At 42.1% G+C, this 25,982-nt stretch overlaps 1 protein-coding gene across 1 annotated transcript in view; it reads right to left on the bottom strand.

The window, feature by feature from the left end:
* Positions 1 to 25,982, bottom strand: part of LOC103263014 (dedicator of cytokinesis protein 2-like) — a 298,126-nt gene that overhangs the window by 156,341 nt on the left and 115,803 nt on the right. The window contains exons 24-25 of the mRNA XM_008060687.2: positions 14,838 to 14,908; positions 12,965 to 13,071 (exon numbers count right to left, since the gene is read on the bottom strand). Of these exons, the coding sequence (XP_008058878.2) occupies positions 12,965 to 13,071; positions 14,838 to 14,908 (178 nt within the window). The remainder of the gene's footprint in view (positions 1 to 12,964; positions 13,072 to 14,837; positions 14,909 to 25,982) is intronic.

Here is a 25,982-nt window from a genome sequence, read left to right as displayed (position 1 = left end):
TAGTAGTAATATTTCTCTGTATACTTGTCTCTGTCAAATGTGAGAAAATGGATGACTGACCAAATGGTGATATGTTTCAAGAAAAAATGAAAGAAATCAGATTTCTTTGTGAAGTGAGGAAAGCTCCCACATGTTTAATATATAAATAGGAAATCTGTGTTGTGAAAATATAACTGAAGATGATATTAGGAATATCTATTTTAAAAGAATAAGCTATCTTACCTCATGACAAGTATGACCCTGTCCCTTCATTCATTTATATTGCCTAGCTAGCCTATCTGGATTCAAGTTTGGCAAGATCTTGAGTTAAATCTTTTCTCCCCCAACTTAAGCTCCCTGAGGTCAGAAACCCTCCTGTTCTGGTGTCATGCAGCACAGTGGATCAGATAGTGCTCAGGGGAATCAGACAGACCCCAGTTGGAATGCTGGTTACTTGGTATGTGACTGTTGGCAAGTTTCTTGATGTCTCTTACCTCAGTTCCCTCACCTGTTAAATGGGAATCATAATGCCTACACTTTATAGGAATGTCATGATAATTAAATGAGTTAATGTGTGAAAAGCTTAACATAGGGCCTGGCACAAAATAATGGTTAAGAAAATGGTGGCTACAAAACTATTTATTACTGTATTTCCTTCATGTTTCCCACAGCAGAGTGCTGCCATGTTTTTAGATTTTCAATAAACATTTGAACTGAACTGAATCTGCAGCTGGTTTTCAATGCAACAGTATTACAGTCTTAAGAAAAGTTTCTTCTATTCTAGGAAGATGTTGGGGTGAAAAAAATCAACAATATCAAACTTAAATAGATCAGGCCAGGTGTGGTGGCTCACGACTATAATTTCAGCACTTTGAGAAACTGAGGCTGGAGGATCACTGAGCCAAGGATTCAAGACCAGCCTGGGCAACACCGTGGGACCCCATCTGTACAAAAAAATTTAGCTGAGTATGGTTCCATGTGCCTGTAGCCCCAGCTACTCAGGAGGCTGAGGTGGAAGGATCACTCAGCTCAGGAGGTCAAGGCTTCAGTGAACCATGAGTATGCCACTGCACTCCAGTCTAGGTGACAGAGTGAGACACCAATTCACAAAATGAATATCCTTATAAATATTTAAAAACAGGCTGGATGCAGTGGTTTATGCCTGTAATTTTAGCATTTTGGGAGGCTGAGGCAAAAGGATTGCTTGAACCAGGAGTTTGAGTCCAGTGTGGGCAATATAGGAAGACCTCGCCTCTACAAAATAAAATAAAAAATAGCCGGGTGTGATGGCGCATACCTATAGTTCTAGGTACTTGGGAGGCTGAAGCAGGAGGGTCACTTGAACCCAGGAGTTTGAGGGCTGCAGCATGCCGTGATTATGCCACTGCATTTCAGCCGGGGTGACAGACTGAGACCCAACTCAAAAAAAAAAACCCAAAAACAGATCAACATAAAAGTCTCAGGACATTCTTACACCTGACTCACTATAATTCAAATCATCCATAATTATAATTCCACAGTGAAAACAAAATTTTGGCATAAATGAATAACCTTACAAATATGTATGCAAACGTTCTCATTATGTGTGCTTCCACTAATACAAAGAATCATTCCACAGTTGAAAAAGAATCCCATGGAATGTGAATTGAAAGGAATGAGACCAGCTTGATTTTGTTTTCCTCTATTTTTAATGAGGTAAATTATATATATATATATATATATATATATATGCAGAAGAGTTTATTTAGATTGCCACTAAAGAAGTGATCTGGGACTTTTTTCCTCCCCCAGTTAAGTTGTATTTCATAATGCCATTAAAAACTGCTATTCTTGGCATTTTTGGAAGTTCAAGAGGGGTTTTTTTCCTTTGATTGCATGCCAATATTTTTTTAACTTTAGCCAAAAAAAAAAAAAGAGAGAGAAGACAACACCTTAATAAATCTCTCTTGGACTTGTCCTGCAGCATATTAAATCACTGTCTCCTCCGATTCCGGATCTGAAGGCTTCTTTCTGGGCATGGAGTCTACGATCAGTTACATCAGAAAGGGAAGAGGAGATGAGAGAGAGGGAGGCCCCTTCTCAGATCTCCAGTGTGGAAGAGCATTTTGGAGGTGGAGGTGGCTTTGTGACACTGCAGTTGAGATGGGCAAAATGGGCTCCCTACTTGAGGATCTTTAATGCTTCGGAATGCTCTGATGAGAAAAAAACTTAAGTACTCAAAACCCAGTGACACTTTCTTGGAGAAATGAAAATGGCTCTAGCATGCAAGGCACTGCTAATGACTGGCTGTGTAACCTCGAGGGCATCTGACATTGCCCTTCTCTCATTTAACCTTCTATAAAATAGCCTCATTCCTTGCCCCTAGCTCAGGCAGGAAATCTCACAGTGTTTTGGACCATATCTGGGAAGATGAGGGTTTGTTGGTTTTTTTTCAGGTGTTGAATGGAATTCTGTGAAAAAGATCCAGAAATATTATCATTGTGAATCTGTGGATCTTTTTTAAGTCACAGATTTTCATTGTTGGTAGAATTTTGGGAAAATCTCATCATTTACAGTTGTTCTACAGAGGTTAATTATCCTGCCCAAGACCTCACAGCTGTGACTAAATAAGATAATGTACCTAAGCGTTTAGCACTGTGCTAGGGTACCATAAGCACATGATACACATCACCTGCTGTTGCCACTGCTTATGTAATTGTTGTTACTATGATTCAGGTGTCCTTATTCCCAGTTCAGTGTTCTTTTTGTCGGATACATAAAGAAACTACAAGAAGGTTACTCTGTGGGCCCAAGCAATTTTTTGTCATAAGATAAATTATTTCTTTTATAACTGAGAAAGTCCAAGCCTAGAGAAGGTAAATGCTCTGTCTTGGCACAGAATTCCCAGCATGCTAGTATTACACTGGAACCTGATTTGGGGCTTGACTTGAGGAGGGAGGGTCTCTCCCTTTCCCTGACTCTTCTGACCCTTTAGCTCTCAATGACTAATTACACAGAGGGCCTGCATGATGTAGACCAGGGGTTGGATCCAGGTGACAGCAACCCTGCCCTCAACACCAGGGTTGAATCGAGACTACAGCAACCCTGCCCTCAGCACCAGGGGTTGGATCCAAGCAATAGCAACCTTGCCCTCAGTACCAGGGATTGATCTACACTACAGCAACCCCACCCTCAGCACCAAGGGTTGGATCCAGGCAACAGCAACCTGCTCTCAGCCTCTGGGGAAGAGCAATGTCCTAGCAACACAAAATGACACTGGCATGGAGAAAGGAGAAACTGTCCAGGAGATTAAGCTGGGGAAAATGTATGGCCAAATGGAAGAGAAAAAAACACAAAATCAAATTCCTACCTCACACCATAAATAAAACATAAACTGTGGACAAATTAAGGATTATGTATCAAAAATAAAATTGTAAAACTCTTAGTAAAAATTGTTAAAATCTTTTAGACTTTAGGATTGAGAAAGATTTAAGACACAAAAAAGATGTGACTATTAAAATAATTGATTAATTTGATTGTATTAAACTTAAGAACTTTTGTTCATAAAAAGGTTTAAATAAAATGAAAAAACAAGTTATAAACTGGGAGAAGATATTCACAATACATAAAATCAGCAAAAGATAAGTAGAAATAAGACATTTAATATCCCACAGATCAATAAAAAGAATACAACCAACCCAATGGAAAAAAACAAGCAAAAGACATGAGCAGATGTGTCACAGAAGCAAAACCCAAGTGGCAAAGAAGTAAGGAAAAGATTTTCAGCATCACAGGTGACCAAGGAAACGCAAATCAAGACAGTGATGACATAGTTTAAGCTCATGCTAGTAGCAAATATTTAGAAGTGGGACAATACCCAGAGTTGAAGAGAATTTGGATGCACAGTACCACGCATGTATTGCTGGTGGGAACATGAATTGGTGCTACCTCCTCTGGAAAACAGTTTAGCACTGTCTACCCAAGATTCTGATTCCCTATGGCCAAGTACCTCTACTAGTAGGTCTGTCCCCAAAGGAGACCCTTGAACATTTACAACAAGAGAATGTACAAGAATGTTCTCAGCAGCAGTGCTTACAAATAGCAAAAACACTGAAACAATGCAAATACCTGAAATTGAAAGCATGAATGAACAGATTATGGTTTATTCACACAATGGATTTTCTACAGTCATCAAAACAATCAACTCCAGTAGTCTGTAATATGGATGATTCTTAGTTTAACATTAAGTGAAAAAAAATAAGTCTCCGCAAATGATGAACAGTTGAATACATTTTTAATAAAGTTAAAGTAACTAAAACACTAGGAATATATGTAAATGCAATACAACTGCATAACAAGGAAACAATGGAATAACTAGCAGAAGAGTCAAGAGGCCAGGCAGGTGACTCATGCCTGTAATGCCAGCACTATGGGAGGCTAAGGCAGGAGACTCATTTGAGGCCAAAAGTTTGAGACCAGCCTGGGCAACATAGCAAGATCCTGCCTCTACAAAAAAAATGTTTAAAAAGAAAAATTAGACAGGTGTGGTGATGCACAACTGTAGTCCCAGCTACTAAGAGGCTGAGGTAGGAGGATCCCTTGAGCAAGGAGTTCAAGGTGAACAATGATTGTGCCACTGCACTCCAACCTACGTGACAGAGAAAGGAACTGCTATCAAAAAGAAAAAAAAATTCAAGAGTATGGTTATCTTACATGGAGAAAGGCAGTCATGTGGTTATACGTAAATGATTGCTAACTTTCTAGTTTTTATTTTGTGTGGTGAGTGCATAGATAATTTATTATTTAAAATAACTAATAGAAAACATAAATAAATAAAAGCAGGTTTTGTGTAGATCAATGACAAGATTATGCATCAAGGGCCCTGACTACTCCAGTTCTGTATAACTAGTTCCTTTTTTTTTTAAAGGGATACTAACCATTGAATAATGATGAATTTTACTGCCAAGGTCCACAAACCAACCTCTGGGAGTTGCTATCAGTAAGGATGCAAGCAGACTGGGCTCATAAAGAAATAACACGTATCCCTTTCCCTTACCCTTAAGGAGTTCATTCCATCAGCATAGACCATCACATAAACAGAGAATACTAGAACAATATATCAGGTATCATGATGCAAGTTGGCACTCTGCACTGGGGAAGCCACTTCCCTGCCCTCACTGCTGTCCTTCCCACCTCAGGCTCCTGGAGCTGTGTGACCCACTATAGAGGAGTCAGGGCCACCTGTATCAGAATCCCCTAGGGGGGCTGATACCATGCATATCACTGGCCCCCTCCCCAGATCTTTAGAGTTGGAATCTTTGGGGTAGGGTCTAGGATTCTGCAATTTTAACAAACTCCCGAGGAGCACCTAAGCTTTGAGAAATCTATCTCTCAGAGGTTAGACACCTTGTTTTGTCCCCTTTGGGAAATAAGGTAATATTTGGACTAATTAAACACTCTACTCTCACATGTTTCCCATTGGCGAGGTCCCCTGGTAACCATTCTGTTTCTACAGTCCCAGGAAGGGCAATTAGGAGGGCCTCCCTAGAAACGAAGAAGATACAATGGCAGCTGCCCCTATCATGTCACTAGTGCTGAGACCTGAAGCCACAAGACACATGTGTCCCTACATCCCTTCTGGAGTTAAAGTCCCAAAGGGAGCCATCTTAGACAAATGGAGGGTAGAACCAAGAGCAAAGTCTTTCTTCTCCCTCTTATCTGAGTCTCTGGAACGTGGTTCTGGGGAGAGAGAAGGGTGTGTTTCAAATCAGAAAGACCAGTTCGATACAGAGTCATAGGATACCATTAATTGAAATTTTCAAGTTGCTATGGGACAAAATAGAGACTCAAAATAAAGACTGAATTAGATTAAAAACAATAAGAAGTTTCCTTTTCTTTGCACAAAGAGCAATGATGCAGAAATTTGCAAACTTGCCACAGTTGTACCCATAGTACCTCTTCAGGGAATGAGTGTTGAATGCAACTGAGCTGGAATGCCTGAGACATCAGGGAAGACTTCCTACAGATGGGATGCTTGGTTTGGGGCTTAAAAGGATGAGTAGGAGTTACCTGTTGGATGTTCCTCAGAGTGTGGAAAGGGAATGGGAGTCAGTAGAAGTTATTTCAGGCCATACGCAAAGAACAGAATCGTGCAGGGAGAGATGAAAGACTCGCCAGGAGTGTAGAGCACATCCTGAGAGAAAGAGGCTTTCTTCTCCTTACTGCCTTCTCCTTCAGAACAGTCTCAGTGGCCAAGCCCAATGTCAACACCTCAAGTCTGGGCAGCCTGCCACCCCTCTGTTTGCTGCAGGAAAGTTGTGCCCTGAGAAACCACATTCAATATAGCAACCACAGGCAGCAAGAGTCCCTTCCCCTTACCAAGCCTCCCAGGCAAGCGTCCCTGTGCACACTTGTCAGAGTACACCACTGGCACCTGGAACAGGGGTAGGGAGGCAGAAACTGAAGAAAACAAAATCCCTTCAGAGGAACGGTGAAGCGCTTTATCTAACACAGAGAAGAAAGCATTACCAACAAGGAAATAAATGCTATTTTCCCCTTTTTAGTGATTATAAGAATAAAGCATAGTTGTGTGGGCGGGCTTTGTTATTCAAACAGCTTGTACTCAGAATCCAGCTGTAACACTACCTGGGAGCTGCAGAAACAGTGCTCATCAAATATTGCCTGTGTGTCCCTTCACAGATGCCCTGGCAGGTAGGCTGGGAACATGTGACAGGTTCCAGCCAATGAACTGTGTGTGATGGTGGGTGCCACTTCCGGGTAGTTAGGCATGATTGTGCTTCCTGCCTCCCTGACTTCCCGGCTGCAGAAGGTCACGTGCACCAGCTGGCATGACTTCAGAAGAGACAAAAGGCATATGATCTTCATCCAACTTTGCATGGGGGAGAAACTTTGGTCTCATTGGGATGAAAATTACTTAACTTTCTAGGCCTTGGTTTCCCGATGTTATAGATGGGGATAATAATGTCTACATCACTGGGTTGTTGTAAAAGTTTAATGTATATTTATGTCCTAGTTGGCATTTAATACATTTAAGTCGGTCAGGCTCAGTGGCTCAGCCTGTAATCCCAGCACTTTGGGAAGCCTAGGTGAGTGGATTGCCTGAACCCGTGGGTTCGAGGCCCACCTGGGCAACTTGGCAAGACATCATCTCTACAATAAATCAAAAATTAGCTGGGTGTGGTAGCGCATGCCTGTAGTTCCAGCTACTTGGAAGGCTGAGGCGGAAGGATCGCTGGAGCCCAGCAGGTCGAGGCTGTGGCAACCGGGAGCATGCCACTGCACTCCAGTCTGGGCGACAGAGTGAGACTCCAACTCAAAAAAAAAAAAATACATACAAGTCTTTCCTTTTAAGATGCTGCTGATGTCATTATTATTCTTGTGGTTATTACTGTTATACAAGAGAGACGACAGATGCCTTTTAATAAGCAGTAACTATGTCTCAGGCATTCTGCAAACTGTTTTTCATAAGTTATCACAGTTTTGGAGCTAAAGAAACTGAAACTCAGAGAGATTAGTTGTTCAAAGGAACACAGCTAGTAGTGATCAAGCCAGGATCAGAAACAAGGGTGTCCTGAATCAAAAGTCCCTTATTCTAAAGGTGATGATCCTATTCACATTTTTCAGACGTGGAACCCAAGGTTCAGAGACATCATACAAGCTCACCAGGCAAAATAATAATTAGTGTTCTATTCCCAGCCCAGTGCCGCAATGATATGGTGATTAGAAAAGATAAGCCCCTTTTGGGGTTTGGGGGTTGGGCACAATTATTTGAATCCTCCCTCCCACAACAGTTGCCCAGCCCTGCCTGAGTGAATTGTGAATTGAGAACCTAGCAGCTCCAGGTACTGTGGACAATTGATAAGAAAAGGAAGAAGTCAGCCATGTCTCAATAAAAGGTGCATGTATTGTGCTCAAAGAACAGCTTTCCAATAAAGTTTCCAGTGAAAAAATCCCACTAGCTGAAAATAAACATTGGAGGAGTTTCCAAATCTGTCAGGTGTGTCTTTCTCTTCTCTCTCTCTCTCTCTCTCTCTCTCTCTCTCTCTCTCTCTCTCTCTCTCTCTCTCTCTCTCTGTCTCCCCTTCTCTCTGTTTGTTTTGGAAATTGAAGAGAAAAGCGAGCCATATAGATCCTAAAACAGTTTACAGTGAACCAGATGGTGCCTCTGATTAGCATCAGGCTAAAAAGACACATCACTTGGAGATGAAGTTCTCACAGGGACAAATCTGTTCCAAAGGCACAGAGGTTTGGCTTTCTCGTAGACTCCCCTCAGAGCTTTCTCCAGCATATCTGTTCATCCTTTTTCCCATCACCACAACCAGGCAAGCCTGAGCTTGTGTTGGAGAAGACAGAAAATCAGGGTTTGCAGATTTCTCAGTTCTGCTCCTGTTGAAGCCTAGAGTCATTCACATGGGGCGAGCCACTCCGTGCAGGAGCCTGGCTGGTGGTGCCTCCTTACTCCTTCATATCCCACGCCCACAAGTCACATTACCTGCACAAAAACCCAATGAAAACCGGCCTGTGGATATTACCATTTCACAAATAAGGAAATTAAGACTTGCAAGGATTAAGTAATTTACTCATGATCACAGAGTCAAGTCAGAGTTGAGGCTAATTGCTTCCATGTAAGAAAACAAGAAAAAAGGTGTGTGTGTGTCTGTGTGAAAAGAGCCCTAAGGGGAAAATCATTAGAGACAATGACTGTTGAGTGTCCAAAACTATGTAACTTTGTTGGAACCTGTAGCAAGGTAACAAAGAAGTGTGAAACAACAATTTTACCCTGACCTAAACTTCTTCTAAGCATACATAACACAGCCCCTTTATAGAAATACTCTAGGGAAATAAAATAAAAATAGAAAAGGCCATTCAAAGCCAGAATAGAAAGCATGTACAGATCAAGACCCTTTTATTCACCAGATCCTGTGATTCCCAGACCCTGAGGAACACCACGCAGCTCCCAGGGAAACAAGGAAGCTTGGGTTACAGTTATGTGCAGCTACAAACCACGAGGGACTCCCTTATTGAAGAATTCTAAAGGTCGGGATAGAAGTTGAGATACTGCAAGGAACCTCAGGAAAAAAACAACCACAGCACCTACAATAACGGTTTCTGCTTAGGATGGACTTTGCGCTGAGCCCGACGCTGTTAAGTTCTTTCTTTTTCTCTCTAGTCTCAGGCTAGAGTGCAGAGGCACACTCACAGCCACCCCAGTGTCGACCTACTGGGCTCAGGTGATCCTTCCACCTCTGTCTTCCAGGTAGCTGGAACTACAGGCCTGTGCTACCACGTGCAGCCTTTTTTTTTTTTAATTGTAGAGATGAGGTCTCACCAAGTTGCCCAGGCTGGTCTCGGCCTCCCAAGGTACTAGGATTACAGGCTGAACCACTGAGCCCAGCCGTGTTAAGTACTTTAAATGAATCATCCATCTCATTAGCCCACACAACAACCCTCCAGGACAGACACTATTATTATTATTCCCATTGTACAGATGAGCTTATTGAGGATCAGAGAGGTTAAGGAAATTGCCCACAGTTGCACAGCTGATAAGGGGCTGAACCAGGAATTAAACTCAGATCTACTGGGACCCAAGAACCAGTGCCTTTACCCAGTAAACCTTTCTCCCCCTTCTCCACAAGATCTTCCTGAAGACAGGCCAATAGGGTAGTCTGCCAAAACCTCAGAAAGCGCTTAAAAGCTTTCTGGCCCTCTGCTTGATGTCAGTACAAATGTTCAAGGCTGTGAGTACAAGTTAATGTCACCGAAAATACTCCAGGCAATTTGCACATCTGGCAGTCAAATGAGTGCCGGCTCAAAGCAAATCACATCCCTGCGGCACAGGACACTTCATGGAGAGAGTAACAGGAGGAATTTCATTACTGCTCAAACTTGGCCAGAGGAACAAAACTCGCCTTAGTTAAGGGTATAAAGAGAGATGCCCACCCAAGAGCAATGGCACCTAGTAAGTCTAAAGAATTCTGATTTTATTCACTGCACACTTGAGGGCTTAAAGAAGGGGTGAGCTGAAGTTTCCCTTTGGGGTTATTTTGGTAAGAGGGTTCACTCAGCAAATTCACAGTGAAAGAGGAAATGCCTTTCAGCTGTGCATGAGAGCACACTGCTTTCCCATGTGAGCCAAGGACGGAAAGACTCATTCTACTTCGTATCCTCTTTAAAACGGGTCCCCAAAGGCCACTCTGTTTGTCTACTTCAAGGTGAGAATTTTGCATTTCTTTTGTATCTGTGTACAAGGCTAGGGCCGGCCTTCTGTCAGTTAATATTAATCAGAGGTTTTTACCGAATCTGAAACTCGGATGCACAGCAGGACTGGGAAGCAGCAGCTGTCCAGCCTGCCCTGTGATTACACCAACCCTCAGGGGCCACCTCCCCGCCAAGAGATGTGGTTCCAGCAGAGGGATGACTCTAACTTCCACGAGGCTGGAATGGACACCACATGCCTGGCCCCAGAGCGTGCTAGTTCTCCATCTGGCCTTGGTGCCACCCGGGCCCCTGACAATGACCGTGGCACCGAACAATGAAGGAGAGCCAAGTGGTCGCGCTCTCTGCTGCCTGCGCGACACCATATGTGTAGCTGGAGTCGTCCTTGTCACATCCCTAGGACGGGACTTGATTTGTCTCTGCAGTGACACCACCTGAGATCCTGAGGGGGGATGTCAGGGCGAGAAGGGGCAGGCATATTTCGAAGCTTTCAGAGTGAGGGCTATTTATTCAGAGGTGGAAGTCAGAACTTCAAAACTATGAAAGTCTCACTTTAAGAAGCCACAGGAATACAAGGCATGCAGAAGTCTTGTCAGGATGAGTCGCCCACCGCCTCACACAAACTACCTTGCTCAAACAAACCACACATGTACCAGATTAATCTAATGCCACACATCCATCTAAATGATCAGGAAATTACACACATGAATATTAACATCACAAGAAGAATACTTTTCTTCCTCATGTCCTCTTCCTACTCTTAACTCCGGAGATAGGATTCAGACAGCAATTGTGGATGCACCATGTTAACCAGGCACTGGAAAAAAACATCTTTACAGTGAAGTGATTCCTGAATATTTCTGTGATTACCAGGCAATTTGCATAAATATTCAGGCATCATTCCCTGAATACATTCCAGTTGGGTGATGGTTGATCCTCTGAATTCTAAGACCTCTAGTTTCTTGCACCGTTTATTTCTCATTTTATCACTTACATCAGCGTGGACAGAGAGACTTAAAACTAGATATGTTTGGTCTTAGGGTACAGAAAACAGTACTGACCCCCAAAAGTAATTTCTTCACTCTTACAGATTGGAGTGAAGAAATGCAGAGTTTCTGAACAGACAGCCCATTTCCTTGGAGCAAAATGCAGTCCAACTGGCATGATCCCAGAATGCAGAGTAGTCTGGAGATTAGGTAGAGGGTAGATACAGATGTCTAAAATCCTGCGTGGTTAAATCTATGAGGTGCCAGGCTCAGTGGGTCAGCCTGTAATCCCGCGACTTTGGGAGGCTGAGGTGAGTGGATTGCCTGAGCCCGCGGGTTCAAGACCTGCCTGGGCAACTTGGCGAGACCTCATCTCTACAATAAGTTAAAAAATTAGCCAGGTGTGGTAGCGCACACCTGTAGTTCCAGCTACTTGGAAGGCTGAGGTAGAAGGATCGCCAGAGCCCAGCAGGTCGAGGCTGCAGTGGCCGGGAGTAGCCACTGCACTCCAGTCCGGGCGACAGAGTGAGCCTCCAACTCAAAAAAAAAAATCGCCGGGCTCGGTGGCTCAGCCTGTAATCCCGCACCTTTGGGAGGCTGAGGTGAGTGGATTGCCTGAGCCCGCGGGTTCGAGACCCGCCTGGGCAGCGAGACCTCATCTCTACAATAAAAAAATCAAAAAATCAGCGGGGCGTGGTAGCGCATGCCTGTAATTCCGGCTACTTGGAAGGCTGAGGCGGAAGCATCACTGGAGCCCAGCAGGCGAGGCTGCGGTGGCCGGAAGCGGCCATTGCACTCCAGTCTGGGCGACTGAGTGAGACTCCAACTCAAAAAAAAAAAAAAAATCTGTGAGGTGCTATGGACATCTACTTGCTTGATCTCAAAAACAGGGAACTCCAAGTCTCTTGCCAGTGAGTTGGTTACAGGGCCCAGTGGTTACCAGTTTAGTGTGAGCAGAAGCTCCGACCATAACTTCTGCCTCAATCCACTGTCACTGCATGATCTCCAAAAAATACATATTATTAAGTAAAGAAAGTCAAGGTCCAGAACAGTTACATACTATACTAGCATTTGAGAGATAATAATTAAAGACCGAGGATAATACGTAGCATAGGTGTACTTGATTGTACATTCATGGAGTATTCAGGAAGCAAACACAAGAAACTGGGAGCACTGGTTGCTCTGAAGAAGGAACTGGGTGTAGCCATGTAAGGGGTCTGGAGGAACGCTTTTCACATGGGATCTTTCAGATTTTTGCATTTTGGTCCATGTGAATGTATGACCTATTCAAAAATAATTTAAATTTTTCTAAAAACTAAAAAAAAATGCTAATTCCTACTCAGTCAGAATCTCTGAGATGGATCCCAGAAATTAGCATTTTAATAGGCTCTCCAGTTTATTCTTACCCACTCAAAATTTTGAGAACTTCTCCATGAAAGGATCGTTCTACTAAAAGAAACTTCATCTACTTTCCCTCAAGTTAAGAACTGCAGTAATAAACCATATAGGGAAAAAAAGCCTCATTAAACTTTCTCAAGAGAAATAAACAATGCAACCTCAGCTTTCCTAAAATCAATTTAGATGCTACTCTCTAATTTGTCAGCTACTTTCTACTTTTTGCATTTATGCAGACCAAGGGACTTGTTAGAGAAGAGATGCTTTAGTCACTGGACAGGTTGCCCTCTCCTGCCAGGTTTCCCAAAGAGGACAAGAACTTCGTGGCACATCCTACCCCCATCACCACCCCTAATCTTCCTCCACCAGCAAGGATGTTTTGTACTCACCTTGCTTTTTAAAGAGGTTGCTCTGGACTATCTCATTCATGGACTGTACTTTCTGCTTCTGGAGTTTTACAGGAGGGATGCAGGTGTAGAACTCGTACAGGAGCTGGCTGAGGGCAGGAAAAACAGGAGCTAGGAGAACAAGTTAGACTGACATCTCCCACCTCATAGCACATACAGTCCCTCCCTGGACTGTAAGTTCTGAGGAGTGGCAGAAACAACAGCATTCTTGTTTCTGTTGGACCCCAAGTCCAGGAAGAACATCAGGTGCATAGTAAGCCTTCAGTAAATACATGTAAGGGGGTGGTGGTGTTGAATATTAATAGCATTCAAAGAGATGTGACAATCTGAAAATATCAATATTTTGAATGTGCCAGGCGCATAATTTGCATTTTGCATTCATTATGCCATTTAGACTTCATAACTCTGCAAGCTATATACAATACTTATTCCAATTTTGTAAGTGGGAAAACAAAGGTTTAGAAAGGTTAACTAACCTTCCAAGGTTATGCAGCCAGGAAGTCAAAGAAACAAGAGTTCAAAACCAGGTTGTGACCTCATTACCATACCATTTTATTTACGAATGTTTATACTTGGGTAATGCTTCATGATAAGTCTTAAGATCAAAAAGGTCCCTAATTTAAAAAAGAAAACATGAAAAATTGTGGGCTTGGGGCATCAAAAAAGAAATAGCTCTTCACAAACAGAGTGAAAATAAAAATACCATGAAATAAAAGTATAGTCCCTGTCAGTTTTCTAAAATAAATTCATTGCATTCTTTCATTCTTTCAAGGACTTATTAAACATCTACTTAATATGTCACAGGCAACATACAGAGAGATGGAGACTCAACGGGAACAGAGTTGGTCCCAGTAGGAATGGAACTTCATTCAAATAGAGGTCGGCAAATGACACAGAAGCAAACAGATCAATACAGAAGGCTATGTGCAGTGAAGGAAATAAACAGGGAGTTGTGTCAGAGAATAATGGCACAGGGACTGGGGAAGAAATGTAATTTATATACAACATCCAGAGGTAGCATCTCCAAAAAGACAACAATTAGCTTGAAACTTGAAGAGTAAGAAGGAGCCAGCAAAAATCTTCTGTATGAACAGAAAAAGGACACACATGAAAAAAACCGGTTACATCTGAATAATGCTGGAGTGCAGTTAAGAAAACTATACCTAAGTTAATTTCTCAGTTTGGACAAATGTGTCATCATTACATAAAATGTTAACATCTGGGAAATCTGGATAAAGAGAATATGAGACTCTCCATATACAAACTCTGCAACTCTTTTCTAAATCTAAAAGTATTTAAAATATGAAAAGCTTTAAAAATCTGTTATCTGGAAACTTAAGTGAATGTAAGAAAAAGAAAAAGAGTGTATGTCTGACTAAGATGCTCCATTCCAATAATGTAATCACATTAAAATTGTGTATTCCTTTGTGAGTTGAATGGAGGTAAGAAGGAAAAACAGAAAGAAGCCCAACTCCATTACCTCCCTAAGTGTCCTCAGACTATTCTCTATTTGCAACTGTAGGACTCTCAGGGCAAAGATGGAACCCAAAGTAACCTTCAAGCCCAGGTGAAATGGAAACAATTTACCCCAAACGTCACATTTTTTAACCTACATGTTTACATTCCATATTTTCAAAGAAGGATGCTTATTATATAGCCGGCTTTCACCAAAGTCTGGTCCAACTAAGCCAAAAGGTAAAAACCCCACACTGGAAGCCCTGAATGAGGCTTCTACCCTATGCCCTTCCTGTCCCTGAGCAAAGCGCCTGTCTGGAACCCCCCTCCAGAGCCCTCATCCCCCTCTGAATCCCTGGCTTACAACAGAGCCCAGAAAAAGTACAACATAAGCTCTCACCTGAGTAACTTCGCATCAAAGACGGTTTCCACATCATGGAGGACAGATGGGATATATTTCAAAGCTGCCACCTAGGAGGAATGTGAAATAAATATGAGTAATGCCCATATCCAACAAGTCTGTGCTGGCAAAGAGGGTACTCTGCAGCATAACACAGATCAGGGGAGAATGACCCTGCATACTGGGCATGGCTATAATGATTTAAGACTCTATATAGATTGAAACAAGAGCATGGACTTTGTATGCAAAAGTGAAGTCACACCGTCTATCTTCCAGGAGGCAGTCATGTAAGAGGAAAATGTACACAGACCTTGTAGTTACAGAGATCTGCAGGCAAATTCTCTTTCCACACCTTATTGGTCATGTAGTTTTGGACAAAACACTTAACCTCTCAGATATTTATGTCTCTGTAACATAGGGAAAGTAATACCTATTTTGCAGGAAAATGAAGATTAAAAATAATATATGTGAGGCATTCAGCAGAGCACTAGGGATGTTTTAAGTGCCCAACAAATGTAACTTCTATTATTAATGGAAGACGGTGTGCTTGAATTACTTTGCTGGTGACAAGAACGGCTTCGACTGAGTTACACATATTTCCTCTCCTCAGCCACTGTGTGAACAGTAGTGGGCATGTTTTGGTTCACGAGTTGGGTTAGGGAAGCTGAGCATTGAGGCGGATTGTTCCATCTCTTCAAGTGAACTGATGCACCCAGAGCTCTGAGCCACACTCACCTCCCCGCATAGCAACACCACCTGCCAAACAGCAGGCCAGACTACAATTGCAGCAGAAGGTGTTGTAAGTCACATGAATGGAAAATTATGTTTAATAATCTAACAGAAGTGTGCCTTTTTATTCTTTTTATTTTTCTGCATATTCTAGGAATTCTGTTATCAACAGGTATCGCCTTTACCTATCAGAACAAAGTTTCTAAAAAAGTGAAAATTACTTTCTTAAAGAAAATCTTACTCCGAGCCATCAACATCATATACTCCTTGTATATCAAGGAGATTCTTACTTAAGAATAAATAATGATTATTCATTAAATAACATAAATAATGATTATGACCATTCACTGAGAATTTACAATGGAGCAGACACTGCTGAATGCTGCTAATAGATTATCTTATTAATTATAGCCCTACAAAGGAAAATATTCTTTTCATAGATAAGAAATCTAGTGCATCAAGATTAAATCACTAGCCCAAGGTCGCAAAATTAGGAAGGGAACAAGCCAAGATTCAAATTCAGGCAGAACAATTCCTTGTCCATGGCCACCTTACCTAAGCAGCAACAGCCTCTTTTGTGCCTTCTTCCCTTTTTTCTTGTTGATTATACTTTTTACATTTTAAAAAGTCAGTACTATACATTTTATGTTTAAAAAAAATTTACACATGCCCAGTCATGGTGGCTCACGCCTATAATCCCAGCACTTTGGAGGCTAAGGCAGGAGGATCGCCTGAGCCCAAGAGTTTGAGGCTGTGGTGAACCATGATCATGCCACTGCGCTCTATCCTGGGTGATAGAGTGAGACCTTGACACACACACACACACACACACACACACACACATACACACACAAAAATCACACACGATAAGGTATTAGGGTGAAAATTGTCCCTGAAATTCCAAAACACATCCTTATCTCAACTCTAAGGTCTCCTCCCAAAAAGGACCACTGCTGGCTAATCTTCTGGTAAGTTTCCTTCCAGACTGTCTTCTATGCATGCATAAACGTGTCTTATGTACATATGCGTATGTGTATACACAGAAGCATACAACTCGCTTTTTGCATGCATTCTCTTCATGTCTTTTCTGTTTTTCTTTTTTTTGGGGGGGTCAGAGTCCCACTCTGTCACCCAGACTGGGTGTACAGTGTATAGTAGCACAATCATGGCTCACTACAGGCTGGACCTCTTGAGCTCAAGCAGTCCTCCCGTCTCAGTCTCCCAAATAGCTGTGACTTCAAGTGCATGCCACTATGCTCAGTTAACTTTTTAATTTTTTTGTAAAGATGTGGTCTCACTATTTGCCCAGGCTGGTCTCAAACTCCTGGGCTCAAGCAATCCTCCCACCTCAGCCTCTCAAACTGCTGGGGTTACAACCATGAGCCTCCATCCACACCCTGCCCAACTCTCTTCATTTGTAACCACTACCCAGCAGTGCCTAAATGGACACATGACATGTCCCTCAACCCGCTCCTGCTGATAGGCTCCAAGCTTTATTATAAAACATTGGGTAAGACAATATTTAACATACATATTTGTGTATCTGTAAGGATTCCCTAGGATGGATTGTTCACAGAGGAATTAGTGCATGAAAACCACACATACATATACATTTTAGGAGATACTGTCAAATGACTAGTTTCCTTTTACTGGCTGTCTCTACAACTTTACTAACACTGGCTAGAGAATCTTTTTTAATTGTTGTCAATATGATGTATAATTTGCAACTGTAATTTGCAACTTTTTGGTAGCTAGTGCCATTAGGTATCTTCTCTATGTTTATTGAAATCTGTATTTACCAAATTGCTTGTTCATACCCTTTTTCTAGTCTTCTTTGGGTTTTTTTTTTCTTACTGGTTTGTAAAATTTTTTGTGCATCATTAATATTTTTAAAATTTTACTTCAATAGTTTTAGGGGTACAAGTAGTTTTGGTTACATGGATGAAATGTATAGTGGTAAAGAAGTCTGGGTTCTTAGTGTACCCATCACCTAACTAATGTACATTGTGTCCACAGGTAATTTTTTATCCCTTACCCCCCCATCCTCCTCCTCCTTCTCCAATGTCCATTTTACCATTCTGTCATCATTAATATTAACCCTTTTGCAGTAACATGTTTTTGCAAGAATTTTCTCTTGCTTATCCTATTGTGTCACCGCACAAAAAGATTTTCATTTGCATGTTGTCAAATTTGTCAGACTTTCTCTTTATAGTTATTGGATTTTGTGTCTAGAGATTTGTTCTTTATTCTTTCAAATCTAGGTGATAAGAGAAAGCAAGATTCCAAAGCCGGTGTTTCTGAAACTACGTCTCATTGGCTGCTGCTCTTATTCCACAGGATGATGCCATCAAATAATCTGGGGAAACACTGGTTTAAACAAAGATAAACCAGTGAGTTTGTTTGTTTTTAACTATAGAACTTTTTAGAATTTTAAAATGCTAAGAAGCATGACATGCCTCCGGGCAGCTGTTGTAGATAGTACATTCCAACCTAGTTGGTCAAGGGCCATCTTTATGAGGAAACACCAAGCAGATGCAGCCAAATCAGATGTCTGCGGGGCGGTCAGGCAACAGAAAGGAATGATGTGGAATGAGCGCAGGGCAGAGGGAAGTGATGAGGCATGTGGATTTCACACTCTTTCTAGAGAATGAATCATTCTTGTTCAATGGTTTTAACGCAGGGCTAGCCTAGTCAAATACATCTGCAGGCTTCATTTCTCCTGTGAGCTACCAGTTTATCATCTCTAAAGTCTAAAGGGACAGACACCATACACTGAGGCATGTACCCTGGAAAAAGGCGGTCCAAGTGCTTCTAGAAAACTGTTTCTTCATCTACTCTCAGGCCAAATAACATAGAGGCCCCAGGAACCTGAGAGTGAATCCCAGCTCTCCACCCAGTACCTATAAGGACCCATCTCCCCTTTCCCCCATCAGCCTCTTCATGTGCAGTGAGGGGGAATGCTGAGAAATAGAGTCTATTGTGCACCTACTGTATACCTAGCACACACCAGGCCCTCAAAGGTATGTGTGCCTAGCATCTCTGCATCTCATGGTTCAAGCACCAGCCCTCACTCCCTAGCACCTGGAAAGGGCATAAGGTATACTTGAAACAAGAGAGAAAAACACACAGAAACAAATCCCTCAGCAAGTTGGGGAGAGGCAGGACTTCAGTGTCTGCCACAGGTTGCTGGCATTCAAGAGTTATATGCCATTCCAGGGCTTTGGGGCAATGCCACAAAACAGCAGTCATGAGGCATCTGCACAGACACTTGCCCTGCTGAGCTTGGGATATAAGCAAGGAAGGCTGGACAGGTTGGAGGAGGGGCATCTCAGAAGGCAGTCTTCCCAGCTTCCCAATCTAGACTGGCAGTAAAGTCAAACAAACCAAGTAGCTGTCACTTGAGATTCAGAGGGTGTTATCAAAGTGACAGGAGAGGATTAAACTTTGTAGTTATCTTTTCCAATAGGAACAGCCCATCTCTGACTCGGTAGCTTTGCCAAGTCTATTGTCATGGCTAGCACTGGCTATAGGACCACTGTCCATGGTCTTCCCCTGACACATCTGGGTGGGTGACAACAGGCAAGTTCAGCAGGTGTTACCACAAAATACTCCCAGAAAGCAGAGCATTTCAGACATAAGACCTACTGGAGACCTTCATTTGGAACATGTCTCCAAGACCTGGGAACTAGAAACAGATTGATTTTCTAGATATGTTAGCCTCCTGGGAACTCTGTTGCTATTATTTTTACTCCTAAAATAATATATTATTATTACTTTCATTCCACCATACAAATTCCTATGTTGTATATAATACTTAATACACATATTTATGCATGCATATATACATACACATATATGTGATACATATATAATAGGATTATGAATCATAAGGCTTTAAGATAGGAAGTATTATCTGAAACTTTACACATGCCAAGTAACTTATATGAATGATCTCATTTGATTCTTACAACTACACTACAAGTAGATATTGTTATCCTGTTTTATGAATGAGGAAACTATGGCACAGAGAGGTTAAATAATTTTCCAGAAGCCATGTAGCTAATAAGTAGCACATAGCCAGGATATGTACCTGGCTCTGCCCAGCTGGCTCTTACCCAGCATGCTGTAGTACTGCCCATCATGCTGTAGGAAAGATATTCCATCTCAGCAAGTTGTGGGGGGGTGGCTGGCAACAGGAGAGAGAAGCCAGGTTTGGGAGAGGAAGTAGATGAAGAGCCTCCCCCACCCTTTATGAGGATAGTTTTTGAAAAGAAATGTGGTTTTTCTGACATCCCTAAAGTTAAGGATATCATCCTATGCATCTATAGAGGACTGCAAGAATGGCCAACAGAAAAACGTTTGCTAGCTCATTAATTAGGTAATTATGTGGAACCCAGGAGAATTTCCTAATGAATCACTGACTCTGAACCCCTCTGCTAAAGGCCAGGTACAGCCCAAGAAGAGAGCCAAATCAAGCAACAGTGATTTTACTGTCCCAGAGATAAGTCAAGGAAGGACACTTGAGATAATTACTATCCAGATGGACTTCACCAGAACTGATAATCCTGGGCTATTAGCAAACAACAAATGTTGTCTGCTTAGTGTTGCTCTCTCTCTCTCTCTCTCTCTCTCTCTTTCTCTCTCTCTCTTTCTCAGAGTAAGAGTGACCAGTGTTGCTGTCAGTAGACACAGATGTTTGGTCAAGATGAACATCTTATACTGATATGCAGTTATGCAAGAATGCTAGACATCTAGACATCTTCCTCATTCAAGAGCCACTGACATTCAAAACAGGCAGTATTCCCAGCCCACCAATTTTCAATCATTTTATTTTAACCAAATGTGGACAGTCAAGGCCCATGGAGACAGATAAATAATGTCACAGGAATTCCCCACAGCAGGACCTAAGAAGGTAGTAACCTCAGAGATGCTGAATTACCCTTGAGGAAAATAAATGCAACTCTCATGGTACATTCAGCCTTGTCACTAATCTTTCAAGAGAAGGGAAGAGGAACCAACAGGTTCTGAAATGTGTGTGCTTCCACACTTTCTGTAACTCAGCATTATGTTGACCCTGAGACTCAGGGGTGGTAGAATTCAGTATTTAAAATGGTTGCATGAGGAGGCAGATATTAAGGGTCGCCTTTACCTGTGGCCTTGGGAAAGTTAACTCTCTATGCTTCACTGGGAAAATGAAGTGGATAAAGTTACCTACTTTATAGGGTTGATGTGAAGGGTAAATGAAAAATGTGAGCTATCTGTATGACTAAAGCCTCCTCATTGGGAAAAAAAACTTCTTCCTACCTGTCCCTACCTATATCAAAGTCATCATCAGCAAATATTACCGGTAAGTATAGAGTATGTGGTTGAGAAGGAGAGAAGATTAAAGGTTTGGGGTGAAACTCCACTTCCTGTCGTTAAATATTGAGCCTCATTTCCCCTTTCTCTGGGGGTTCGGCACGCAGAGTGTGGGGCCACTTCTCAAGAATGGACCACTTTCTCCCCTTAGTTTGGGCATTTGAACATTTTACATCATTAACAAAGAAAGGAGCAGGAAGAAAGAGGCACCCTTAATCAGTTCGCACTTCATGACTACGCATGAAACATTTGCTTATCTCTCCTGTTATTTACTATTGTTTAGCTATTATCCGCTTGATATTTTTCCAGACTTGGGTCTTTAATGAAAGAATGCTATTGCTTGGTAGTAATTAGAAACTCAAACTCCAGTCTTATTACAACTGAGATTCAAATCCAAGCTCTGCAACTTTTCAGCTGCAGTTAAGTCACGCAACCTCTCTAAGCCTCCTTTTTCTCATCTGTAAAATGGAGCTGAGAAAAGTATTGTTATAAAGATCAGTCGGGCTCGGTGGCTCAGCCTGTAATCCCATGCTTTGGGAGGCCGAGGTGAGAGGATTGCCTGAGCCCATGGATTCAAGACACGCCTGGGCAATTTGGCGAGACCTCATCTCTACAATAAAAAAATCAAAAAATTAGCTGGGTGTGGTAGCGCGTGCCTGTAGTTCCGGCTACTTGGAAGGCTAAGGCGGAAGCATCACCAGAGCCCAGCAGGTCGAGGCTGCAGTGGCCATGAGCAGCCACTGCACTCCAGTCTGGGTGATAGAGTGAGACTCCAACTCAAAAAAAAAAAAAGATCAAATTAGCTAACAATATAACCTTTTATATAAGGTTTTTAGCTAAATGCTTGACACATAATAAATGCCCAAACTCCAAACAAAACAAAAAAAAAGTCAGTAGAAATGAGTATTCATTTATTCATTCATTCATCCAGTAGATATTCAAGCACTTTCTATGTGGCAGCTGCTCTTCCAAACATTGGGAAGATAAAAGACAGAGTTCCTTGCCCTACTGGACACTCTAGAGGTTTTATCAGCACCACAGTGACCAACCACAGTGAGTAGCAACCACAGTGACCAAGAGAGCATGTCCTTCGATACAAGCTGTTCATTTAATTCCACTTGTACCACCAAAATGGGGCATTAGGGGCACTATGAAATATCACGGACCTCAAGGAGAAAGGGGCAAATTGGTCTGCACAACATTGCTGTATTCCCTTTAGTCGCATTTGAGTTATATTCGATTCACAAGTGTCTGTGTTGACCCTCCCAACCTGCCACCGGTTTTATCAACAACACTCAGGCTGGCACACACAGGGACTTCTGAGCACATGGCTCACTGATGAAAACACCTGGAAACACCTGGCCTGAGCTTTTCCTGTGGCAAAGAGTACAATGACTTTGAAGTCAAGAGTCTTGAGTGTATTCAAATCTTAGCTCCAGCACTATGAACAGGTATAATTTGGGATGAACTATTTAACCTTATGAGCCTCTTGGGGACACTGAGGACAGAGGTTTCTTGCAGATCTCTGGCACTGTATGTGAAGAGCCTGGTTCCATGCCTGGCACATGGTAAGTGCTCAGTCCGTGGAAGGTGTTTTTACTGGTCTTTCAACCCTCTTTGGACTACTGGTTTTAAATCTGGTTTTGAGGGAGCTGCTGCCATGCCAACTCGGAACATTAAGGAAAACCACAGGAAAAAAAATCACAAAGGCCAGATGAGCATTAGCAATGGGAACTAACTTGCCTGGCTCTCAAAATCCACAATGGACAGAGCTGAGATTTGAACCAGATCTGATCTACTCACAATTAAAGTGGACACGAATAAGGGTTTCCATCATAAGCCACTACCCAGCTGGAAGTGTAAAGTTTGAACCAGGAATGTCAACCACGGGCATCTTTGCTCTGTAGTCCCACCTAGCACTGACATCACTAATTGCTCACACCCTACATAGGCTCAGAATCAATACTCTAGTCACCTCGTACTATTTACTAGGTGAAATGTTTCCATTCATTTTTCCCATATAGTCAGTTCTTGTAGGCTTATTCTCCTTAAAGTGTATACAGGAAGTCCCCAACATACAAACAAGTTCAATTTAAGTCCAACAGAGTTAGCCTAGGTACCAACTAACACAATCTGCTATATAGTACTATATGTATTTAACAGGCTATACTGACACCTGGTGGAGAGAAATAATACATTAAAAAACTGGTGTGCATCGTTGAAGTTCATAACTTGAAGGTTCATATGTAGGGGACTTACTATATATGTAAAATATTTCTTGATCTAGCTGAATAACTAAATGTTCTAACACTATTTAGCCTCATGTAACAAGGTAAGAAACACAAATACCCCTTTCAGAATCTTCTCTAGTAACATCCCCTAAAAGCTCCTGTTTTATGATAAGGTAAAGGAAAGAGAGTTTATAAATGGTTAAAAACTATTTAAATTAAACTATGTAACAGGTATTATACTTCAGGTTTTACATATGTTACTTTATTTAAGCCTCTCAGTAACCCTTAAAATTAGACATTAGGCATCCCTTTTTAGAAAAGGATAAACAGAGGCAAAGGAAGCCAAAATGATGGACCTAGAGTAACATGCCTGAGTGTGGATGCTCAATTTCCCACCCAGGTCCTTCTCATCAAAAACCAAAGCTCCTTCTCCAGCAAAGTCAAAGTCTATGGAAGATGCCTCTTGTGGGGTTTGCTGACATCGCATAGCCTTGACCCCTCTCCCCTTATCTGCCCGTTCCTCACCCTGAAACAACATTAAATTCTCTTCAAAAGACACTGCTATCCAAATGTGAATATGACTTTATACTCTTCTTTGATAACTTTTCAACAACCATGTAAATAAAATCCCTGGTTTTATGTAAATCCCTGAAGCTAAATTGGGCCTTACAGCAAATTAAGAAAGAGATGAAGGCCCGTTCTACAGCTCCGAGATGGAAACCCCTGAGAAGCAACAAGCATAATCTGGCCCAAATCACCAGGGACGTGAGACATTTCTAACACACTTACCCAGACATTAAGATCTGGGTAAAAAGACTTATGCCAACACATAATAATCGTATTAGTTCTCTGCATTTGCATAGCACTTTATACTTTGCTTTTTTGCAGACGTTTTTTTGATCCTCATCCAAACAGTGAGGTTTTATTGATGAGAAAACTGAGACACAAAGAAGTTAAAAGAGCAGCTGTGAGGTGTTGTCCTGACACAGATTGTTTCCTCCTATACCTGGCTTCTTTCTGCCCCCTCCCTCAGGGAGCGACCTCTGGCCAACGCTGGTCTCTGAAGGGTATAAGGGTATAATCTCAGTAATGAGTCAGGGGATGCAGATGGCCAAACAAAGTTGAAAGCAATGTGGTCTTCATTCTTAATCAATGTAATTGTAAACACCATACAGGAATTTGAATAATTAACTTGCTTCTTTTGATTATAAAACTGTTTTCTATACTGTCCCAAGGTGCAGATGCTTCACCAATTTACCACCAGTGCCTCCTGTAAGCTTTAATAAAGTAATGTCTTTCCCTGTTGGACCTCTGGGTGACTTATTTGGAAGAGGTAAACATTAAGCACAAGCCCTCTCAGATTTGAGGTTACTGCGCTACAGCGGCATAAGACCATGCAGCTGATCAGGAAGAACATTCTTGCTGACCCAGATCTCCTCAGTGTGGTAAATGCTCATTTGCTCATCCTGGCTTCCTGTTCTTTTCTTTCTCCCTCCTTTCTTTCCCTGCCTTCTTACTTTCTCTCCTTTTGCTTATTCCCCCAAGATTATATGTAGCTCATCACAGAGAAACAGGTGCTGAAATTAGAAAGAGTAGCTCTGTGATGACTCCTTCCCTCCATCCTTGTCTTCCCATGGCACCACTACTTCTCTGGGGCATCTGCTCTTTTCTCCTCTGGGAGGAGAAGCTGGCTTTTTCTACTTATTCATCATTTCTGCTCCCTCACACTTGAGCTTCCTTGAAGCCTATTTCAGGACTGACTCAACCTTACAGCCTCTCTCATTGCACCCAGGCATCCTCAGCTCTCACGGGATACCCCGACACTCTGTGGCCTCTCACTGGAAACTCAACTGGCTCTGATATGATACAGACAGGGTACCAGGCTGGGACAGGATACTTGCCACATTTCTTCATGCTATCCCCTGCTCCCATTATCCCCTTTGTTAGAGAATATTGAGCGTTTTACAAGTATATGAAAGATATTTTTAAAAACCAGAAAGAGGTAAGGGAAGGTGAAAACCGTAAGACTGCAGTCCCAACTAATCCCAGGAAGACATCCATGCCCAGTAGGTGCTAAACAACAGTATAAAGAACAGGCTGATGTTGTGGTCATGGGTACAAACTTTAGAGCCAAACAAGAACAGATTTTTCCAGCAATGGCACCAGGAGAAAACTGTGTCACCTGTCTGAGCTTTAGTTTTCTCATCAATAACATGGAGGAGACCTTAAGACTCATCCCTAGGGTTGCTCATTCACTCACCCATTCATTCAACAGATATTTATTAAGCATCAGCTATGTATTAGGACTGTTCTAAATGCTGAAAATACAATGATAAACAAGATAAAAGCCCATGCCCTCCCACCCCACACAGGTTTCCTCTATCTGTTAAATTCAAGGAAGCCATTAGCAGAGTGGTTCCCAAACTTTGCTTCACATTAAAATGACCTGGGGCATTTTTAAACCCCCCACCCCCTTGCCCAAGTCACACTCCCTACCACTTAAATTAGAAAATCTGGTAGCAATAACCAGTAATCAGAAATTATTAACGATCCCCAAGTGATTCTAATATGCAAAGTCTGGGACCCATAGCAGCAAACACTCCCTAGGCAGACTTTTGCCTCTGCTTTCTCACCTCCATTCTAGCAACACACTAGTACCTCATCAATTCTAACCAGAGGCTGGGCATCCCAGGCATCATGGATATTTAAATTAGTAACTAAAAGAATAATGTTAGCCAGACTCGGTGGCTCAGCCTGTAATCCCATGCCTTTGGGAGGCTGAGGTGAGTGGATTGACTGAACCCGCGGGTTCGAGACCCGCCTGGAC

Source organism: Carlito syrichta, unplaced genomic scaffold (genome assembly GCF_000164805.1).
Source record: "Carlito syrichta isolate Samal-C Ts95f unplaced genomic scaffold, Tarsius_syrichta-2.0.1 Scaffold304701, whole genome shotgun sequence".
NCBI classification, from domain to species: Eukaryota; Metazoa; Chordata; class Mammalia; order Primates; family Tarsiidae; genus Carlito; species Carlito syrichta.
This window is presented reverse-complemented; position numbering and strand designations above follow the sequence as displayed.